Here is an 8,547-nt window from a genome sequence, read left to right on the forward strand (position 1 = left end):
AGTCCTTGTCCTCCAAGGAAACCTGCACAATGCCTTTGGAAATGAGTCTGGGAGCAGAAATGCTCATTGGCCGTGGACGTGAGACAGACGATGGTTGTGCGGTTTGTTAAGACTTCCCCGCTCCTTCCTTCGAGGTCACCGTGCTCCACAGCCACGTCAGAGCTCTGTAAATGAACAGGACCAAAGGGGGATGAAGGGTGTCTGCTGTAGCAACCTGTAACTGCTCTGATCGCTTAAATCAGAAGCAGGCAGCACGTTACTGCCTCCCCGGAGAGACGCAATGAACACCACAGGGCTGAAGTTGAGCTCAGGCCGAGCTGCTGCTTTCCCAGACCGGAGCAAGGGCCCGTGCATATCCCAGGCACGCGTTGCATCTCTCCCAACAGTAAAATTGATCCAATAACAGATGTTACCTCCCCTCACAAGTCTTGCTGGAGACTCGCCTTTTCCCAATGAGACCTGCAGAAAACGCCTGCAGGCTGGCGTGGACAATCGACCCATACCACAGGACCAGCTAAACCCAGACGGGCGGTCCACATAGGTACCAAACTACGTTGCGTTCGCCAGGGGATGGGAGGGTCTGACAACACGGCCCGCTGAGGCTGGGGGTAGCCCTCCCTCCCCGTGTCCACACAGCTCGAGCCCCAGAGGTGAACTGGAAGCTGTTCCTCTGCTCCCAGCAGTGTTAATGATTCGCCATATACTTGAATGTATTAGCGTATTTATTTTTTACATGTGCATTTGCTAATGTAATTTTAACGGGGAGTTTCCAACCCAGAAGGTACTTCGGTTTTTGTTTTTTACTGAGGTGGTGGGGGAGGGAACAAAAGCAAGCTGCCAAATGAAGTAATATATAGAAATCACACCACGGGGGTGGGGAGGAGTTGTGCTTAATAAATATTTGTGGTTCAAGCTTCTTCAGGGTTGCTCTTGTGTTTTGGCCCCTCTCAGGTTCACGGGCCTCAGTCTGCTGGGCTGGAGTAAGTGCCTTGGCCAGGCCGCGGGGAGCCTGGGGCCAGCTTTGGGGCCAGTGGGACCCAGGGAAAGCAAAGCTGAGGCCCTAAGGAAAGCTCTGGCATTTAAGCAGCTGCTTAAGGGGACACGTTGGCCCTTGCCTGACTCTAGGCCTCTGCCTGCCAGTGCAGGTCTCAGGGAAACAGTTCTTGCCTCCAAGGGGTCAGCGAAGGCTGTCGAGAGAAGTTTCATTCCCAGGGGCAGGTGAGCTGGAAGAGCCCCAGGGGCAGAGAAGCAGCCCATGACCCTGCTTGAGTCCCCCAGGGAGCCTGGGTCCTTGATGGAGCACGCTGCTCTTGCAGCGTCACTACCCGTCAGTGCAGACAGGAGCAGCAAGCAGTGGCAGCGATCGGCATCCGGCCCATGCTGCCGACAGCTGTTTGGAGTGGGGCACGGACTGCATCCCCAGCTCTCCATGCTGAACAATGCTTCTGACACAGAGATGCTGCAGGATCTCTTTCTGCCCTCGCTGACTTGGGCACCCAGCGCTCCTGGGGGAGCCGGGCTGTCTGGCAAGTGATGCTGGACAGCAGGTCTCAGGTCAGGGCACAGCTGGACTCCGCAGCCTGGTGTACTCGGGGCGGGGGGTGCGTGCAAGGGATCTGGGTGCAGACCTCACAAGCTCGAGACTCGGCAGCGAAGGAGCCGGGGGCCTGTGCCCTTCAGGGAGCCTCTCGCCTCACTGTCCCTCATCGTTAGGGAGAGCAGGTGGTGTTTGCGTGCGGTGCTGAGGGAAGTGTCCCTGCCCCGGCCTGCGGGTCACGTGGAGCAGGGGCTGGCCATGTGCACCACTGGTAACAGGCGTGGGAGGGGGGCTGAGATCCCCAGTGATGGGGCAATCCGTTGGGACCAAAGCAGCAGGAATCTGTCTAACCAGGCAGGACAAGGCTGGGGCATACTAGGCAGCCAGCCCAGGCACCAGGCCTTGCACTGCAGCCCCCGCTCCTTTGCATACAGCCACATGACCCTTTGCAGGGGCTTGGTGCATGCCATGCAAGGCACAGACCACCAGGTCTGGGCTGAGGTCCCAAAGGAGCTGGCTGGTCGATCCGTGGGGGCCAAGGAGCTCCACCCCACCCTTGGGAAAGCTGGCAGAGAACGGCCTAGGTCCAGCAAAAGCCAGCCAGCCCACACCATGGTGCAGGAGGCAGGGCACCAAGGACTCAGCCCTGCCTGGAGCTGCTGCCCTGGGGGCAGGGACCAGGCCTCAGCCTCAGCAGATACAAATGCAGAGGTCTGGCTAGGTTGCGATGATAGTGCCACAAGGGCTGCTAGATCGCACTCCCTGTCTGTCATCCCCGAGGACTGACAGCTGCCAAGAGCCCTGGGTGCAGGAGGGAGCCTTGCTTGCCAGGGGAGAGCAGGGAGGGCAGGCCTGATGCACTGCCTAGCTGGCTGGGGCGAGCCGTGCTGGGTGCAAGGTGCTTCAGATGTACAACTCTCCCAGGACCCAGCCAACAGCCCCCAGGTTTGCCCAGCTCATGCTGACGCTCGCTCACCTGCTGCACTCACCAGGACACATCCTCCCCAGAGGGGCTGGTCATGCTGCTTCCTCCCAGCAGGCTCCTGGGAGGCTGCAGTGCCTCCTCCTTCAGTAGCACTTCTGCTCCCTGTGTCTGCTGGCCAGGTCGTCCCATCCTGGAGCAGGGTCTGGGGGCAGCCCAGGGCCAGCTTAGGCTGCACTTCAAATACCTGTGGAGGTGGGAGAGAAGGCATTTGTCAGGTGCTGGAGCCAGGGACACCGGGCAGCTGCGGAGACAGGTGTCCCTTGCAGCCTGGCAGAGGCTCAGCTCCTCCCTGGAGCACTGCTGCACCACTGGACTGACTCTCTCCGTCCACCCTGCTCTGTGCTTCATGGCCCTCAGGAAGAGCGGCACTCGGGAGGTGCCATCTCCTGCAGCAAAGCAGCCAGGGCTGCTCCATATGCCCTGCACAGCTGCTCCCTAACTGCCCCGTGTCATCCAGCTGCAGCCAGGCAGCAGGACACGACTGCCCAGGGCGAGCACTCGCTGTTGAGCTAGAAGGGGGCCTTGAAGCTGCAGCCAGGTAGGCTTAGGGCTTCTCTTGGACCCCCAAGACCTTGCGCCCATCACTTGGCTGAGCCTGGCATTCCCATTGTGTCCTGGGCTGGCGACATCCACGGATGCGGAAAGCGCCCCTGGGAGACTGGGTCAAATCCCCAGCTGGGGACAATGGGAACATCTTGCTTGGATGCCCACCTACACCAGACTGCCCCCATTATCTGGGCTCCAGGAGGGAGAGAGCCAGGGAGGCCCAGGAAGCGTTTGCAACAGCAGCCGGCGCGGTGGACCTGTGGCCGCCCCTCCAGTGCTGCGTGGGCCCAATCCAACACAGAGCCAGCGGCCCGGACATGCAGCGTGGCACTGAGGAAGGGTGTCACTGACTGTTACAGCAAGGGCAGGCAAGAGCAGAGATGGAGGGACAGGACTCCCGGCTCTATCCCCGGCTGGGAAAGGCTGGGTAATGCACTGGGCTGGGGCTCAGGAGAGTGGCCGACTGTTGGACGACTCCAGGTGTCCCTGGCCAAGTCCAGACCCACATGCTGGACAGGAAGGACTGTTTCTTGGCTGTGCCTAGCCAAGGGGATCCCGAGCTACTACACTGCTCCTGAACTGGATCACCCCTGTGCCCGTGTGTGGAGGCAGGGTGCTGGGAGGCATGGACACGGGCAGTAACTGAGCAGGGAGCCTGTTCCCCAGCATGGCATGCGCTGGGACCACCACCCGGGCCCCAGAAGAAGTCCAGCAGGCAGCACTACCCAGGTTGCTAACACCCCATCTCGCTAACACCCCATCTCCCTGCCCTGGTAGCCATCTCCTCTCTGCCTCCCCCAGAAAGGGCAAGACCCCCTGCAGTGCACGCCTCCCCCAGCTGCCAGTGCTGTCCCCAGCTCCCATCCCTTGCACTGGAAAGACTAACTTTCCTGGCTAGTGCCTGTGCTCTTCATTTGCATGACCCCGAAACACCCCTGAGCAGTTCTGGTGCAGGAGGAGAAGATGCAGAGAAGGGCGACAAGGCTGTGGGGAGGGGCATCCAGATGAGGAGAGGCGAAGCAAGCCAGGCCTGGTCCCGCTTGAAGTGGGGACAGGAGAAGGGCTCAGAAAATACTAAATGGCAAAGAGGGATTTATTAGCGACTGCCTGCCCTAGACGAGGAGGGGTCACCACAAGGAACAGTTTAAAAGAATGTCCTTGTGTTCCTTCGCCCCATGGGAGCATCTGCAATGCTGCTGTGGGACATAGGAGATCAGGCAAGACAGACCTAGGGTCTGACCCAGTCCATGCCAGTCTTATCACAGAGCTGGAAAGGATCCTCCCCGCTTCCCCACCCCCGGAGGTCCCATCTAGTCCAAACCCCTGCCTAAGGCAGGGTCATCCCTAACCAAACCATCCCATACAACCATCATGTAAACTTCTCATCAAACTACCCTCAACCCTGACACAACACAGACCGAACACCCAAACCTGGCACAGGAAAAGCAGGGGAGCCTCGGCCACCACCGTCCTGCTTCTCTTCCGTGTTAGTGATGTTCTTTGCAAAGCGCTCAGAGCACTGCAGGCCCCAACATGCACGACGCTGCAGCCTCCTGCTGGACATCTCCATGTTTGCCATGTGAATCCTTCTGCAAAACCTCCGTGCTAACTGTGCAGTGGCCCTGGGAGGACGTTGAGGCACCTGATTGGGAAACAGGGCTTTAGATGAACCAGCTGCAAGCCCTTAATGCTCCAGGCACCAGCCCCTCCCTGTTCCCTGCTTTTCTCACTGCTGAAATTAGCTTTATCCTTGCAGCTGTGAATGTACCTACTGCTCCAAACTACACCCATGGTCCCATAGAAGGTGTCACTAGAAAAAAAAACCAAACCCTTCCCCTCCTGCATCCCCTGGAGCACAAGCTAGCAACTGCACGGACACACTTTCCTTCCCTGCACCCTGACGCTAGGGCACAATGGATTTGGGAAGGGTGGCATATCTAAGAAAACAAATAAAACAGCCTTGATCAAACCAGCTCCATGTTTGGGAGCAGTTATGCAGGCTTTCATGCACAAAATGCTCTTTCTTAGGTCTGAGACAGGTAGAGACAGCATCTTTTTTTTTTTTTTCCCCTCCCCAGAGAGGAAGAGAAGGGCTTTGTGTGTGTGAAAGCCTGTCTAATATCACTCCCAAATATTGTTGGTTTAATAAAAGATATTACTAAACAAACCCGGCTTCTCATACAAGACTATGGTCCTACAACACGTAATTGAGGCTGCGCTTTATATGGCCCCTCCAGCCCTGTGATCTTCAGCCTTTTTCATTTAAATGCACACCCTTACTAGCAGGCATTGAGCATAGCTCCAGAGGAGGAGCTATAAATCTACTGCCTGGAAGGTAGCAGCCACCCAGCTTGTGACTTACCCTTGGGCTGGTTCCCCTGGCAGGGGGCAGATAGAGAACGGAGGAGGAAGCAGGGTGTCCAATCCAGGTCCTGCAGCATCCTGCATTCCTCCTGCCAACCCTCCTTGTAGGACTGCAGCCAGACACTGAATAAGCCAAGCTGGTGGGTTGCAGTTTGCCCACAAGAAAGCACATCGCACAGCATACAGACACACGTGCACCTCAGGAAGTAATTCAGCAAAGAAAGCAAAGCGAGAGCGGCAGGAGGCATGCTTTCCTACAGCAGGATCACTTTGGTTTGCAAGCACAAACAGTTAAGGGCCCAGACACAGCTGGGGGAAGAATCAGGCCCTTTGCAGGCACTTCTGCACATGTACAGCACCTGTGGCACTAGCCCTACCATGTGCCTGGGTGCAGATGGTGGTAAGGACTGCACAGCATCATAGAGTTAACAGATTTTAGGGTCGGAAGGGACCTATTAGATCAAGTCCGACCCCCTGCTCTGGGCAGGAAAGAGTGCTGGGTTCAGATGATGGTGATTTACCTTCTGGGCGTACCCATATTAGCAAAGAACTAGGCTTGGAAAGAGCGGCACAAGAAGCCTGCAGAAGAAATAAATCTGGTTTTAAAATCAATCGTGTGTAACAAGGAGGGTCTCAAGTCCTGTACAAACATGTGGCTGATCTCGGGTTAAACAGCCCAGTGCCAAGTTAAAAAAATCAAGCGGAGGACAAGGCTTTTGTGCGGCTGAATTTATTTACAAGAACCATGGACGTCTGTAAAGCACAACGCGGCGCTGCAGTCTCTCTATCCCCAGGGACATCCCAGGGATCATGTCGGGTCCCTGCCTCCGGACTCAGGGGAGCCTCCCCCACCGTCTCCCTCTGGGGGGTGGCTTTGGGGCACTGTGTCCGGTGTGTTCTCCAGGAGCAGCTCCAAGGCGTCCTCACCGACAACACGCCTCACCTTCTCCCCCTTGGCCGCGAGGATTTCCTCGATATTCCTTCGAGGCAAGGTAAAAACCAACAGTGACAAGGCAAGGGGGGCTAGGAGGCTGCACCAAGACGCTTTGTTTTTACTCTCAATATGCGTTTCAAGTTCTGAACACGAGCCCAACATTTGCCCCTCTGCTCAGCTATCTGGGAAGCTAAGTTCATCCTATGACAGTTCAATTTGGCAACTGCAATCATGAAGCGTGGGTACCCAGGTTGTAGCCCTAATGGACTAAGGGAAAAGCAATTGGGACTTGTGGTAGAGGTGATATCTTTTATTACACCAACTAGATTTTTGCAGAAGAAAAAGTTTCGAATTGCAAGCTTTTGGGCACAAACACCCCTTTTCAGGCGTGAATGACACCTGAATGCCTGACGCATGGAAGATATCAAATTGTAGCCAATTTTTTAAAATGAAATCTTCATGATGTCACAAGGAGGAAGCATCTTTGACCACCTGAAACCTGAGATCCTGCTCCTGCTGTTGTTCAAGGTCATTTGCATCATCCCAGATCCCCACAACAGAGCTCAGGGACACCTTACCAGCTATGAACTGCCTGCCCAGAGGAGGTTTCCATCTACTGACTCAGGGAAATCCTATGAAATATGAATTTGCATTTCTACACAGAAGGACTTTTACAGTCTTTTCTCTGATGCCTGACGAAGGGTGCTTGTGCCTGAAAGCTTGCAATTAAAGACCTTTTTTTTTTTTTTTTTTGGCAAAAGTCTAGTTGGTTTACTAAAAGATACCGTTTCTACCATGAAAGGTAGGAATTTTTAAGGGAGTTGGACACTGCTGAAATGCAACGGGATTTATTAAGTCCCTCATAGGAAACAAAAAGAGTCGCATCCAACCATCGGTCTGGGGCAGCACCTGCGATACAGCATGCTTCCTCGCTGTCTTGGTGCCACATGCTGGGTCATGCTCAACTAACTGCAACCAATGTGGAGCAGAGAAGCCCCCCAGCAATAACCCTCCTCGAAACGAACCAGGTCAAGAGCATGCCAAAGCCATGACGAGCTCAACCAGGTTCGGATCAGCTGAAAGGCCTGGCTCGCTGCCCCCGGGCCTCCTACCTCTTCCCTTCCAAATCTGTGAACCATCCCAGGTTATCCGCTATGATGTGGTGGTTCTGGCAGCCGGGGCATTTCACTATCACCACTCCCTTGTGATACGCTACTTTGGAGATGGTTTTCGCAGATCTCGTCTTGCAGACCTAGAGAGCAAGGAAGGAAGCTCAGCATCAAGGTGTTCACAAGGGTTTGGGGGTTTTTTTCTATGCAACAAAAGGCTGTGATTATTTAGCTGCAACGGGCTGGCTTCTCCAACTCGTGCACGTCAGTGCGATCGCATGAAGGTCCTGCACAAGCGGGTGCTCAGAAATACGCTGCCTACTTGCACTGGTCGAGCTCGGGGTGGTAGAAGAGCACGGGCCCAAACGCATCCGACTCGAGCCCAGTTGATCTCTGACTTTTGAGCCCGGCTGATCTTTCCCCCACTCCCCGCAAGAAGCATCGTTTGGAAACCCAGGGGTTCGCAGCTCGAGAGAGGCGTGAACCCGCTGCTGGAGTCCGACGCGCCCGGCTGATTCGGTTCCGACTTTGCTTGTGGTGTTAAATACCGAGGGGGTTTTAGGTGCATTTGGGGCAGGTTTTCAAGGCCTGCCCTTGGGAGAAAGCGGCAAAGGAGGCGAGTCTCCTCTCGAGGGGCAAGAAGCTGGGTACTGCCGGGCGGCGCCAGGTCCAGGCCGGGTGTCGGCGAGGCTTTCCCTCGGAGGGGCGGAACGGGAGGAAGCTCGTGGGCCGCTCTGCTCCGTCCCCTCCCGCACGCCGGGGCCAGGCAAGCGCCAACCCCCACCCCCACGCTGAGGGACCTCCTGGCACTGCCCCCCACACGTCCTCGCACGCACCTGGCACGTGTAAACCAGGCGGTAGCGGGCGGCGACCCCTCCCACGGCGCCGCCGCCCCCGGCCCCGGCCCCGGCCCCGCGCCGCGGCGCCCCCTGTAGGCCCGCCCGCCGTGAGGCGCCCCCGGCCAGCTGCAGCAGCGCGCGCCCGGCCGCCCGCAGCATCCCGTCGGCCCTTGCGCCCGGAAGGGGCGGGCGCTCCAGGCCACCGCCGCCGCCATCTTGGGTGCGGGCAGCTT

At 56.8% G+C, this 8,547-nt stretch overlaps 1 protein-coding gene across 1 annotated transcript; it reads right to left on the reverse strand.

The window, feature by feature from the left end:
- Positions 1-6,146: 6,146 nt before the first annotated feature.
- DNLZ (DNL-type zinc finger) lies at positions 6,147-8,489 on the reverse strand. The gene is made up of 3 exons (XM_090022039.1): positions 8,312-8,489; positions 7,479-7,618; positions 6,147-6,412 (listed from the first exon to the last, which is right to left on the reverse strand). The coding sequence occupies exons 1-3, from the start codon at positions 8,471-8,473 to the stop codon at positions 6,241-6,243; spliced, it is 474 nt and encodes a 157-aa protein (XP_089878165.1). The 5' UTR covers positions 8,474-8,489; the 3' UTR covers positions 6,147-6,240.
- Between the last annotated feature and the right edge of the window lie 58 nt (positions 8,490-8,547).

This window comes from Crocodylus siamensis, chromosome 11 (assembly GCF_052110815.1).
Source record: "Crocodylus siamensis isolate JL-2025a chromosome 11, ASM5211081v1, whole genome shotgun sequence".
Taxonomy (NCBI): Eukaryota; Metazoa; Chordata; order Crocodylia; family Crocodylidae; genus Crocodylus; species Crocodylus siamensis.

Bases quoted from the DNA above. Each gene is read 5' to 3' on its own strand.
- DNLZ (XM_090022039.1), bottom strand. From the start codon at position 8,473: ATGCTGCGGGCGGCCGGGCGCGCGCTGCTGCAGCTGGCCGGGGGCGCC. The intron at 7,619-8,311 runs GTGCGTGCGAGG...CTTGCTCTCTAG, and splicing joins GCCTGGTTTACACGTGCCAG to GTCTGCAAGACGAGATCTGC. The intron at 6,413-7,478 runs GTAGGAGGCCCG...CTTGCCTCGAAG, and splicing joins ACAGATTTGGAAGGGAAGAG to GAATATCGAGGAAATCCTCG.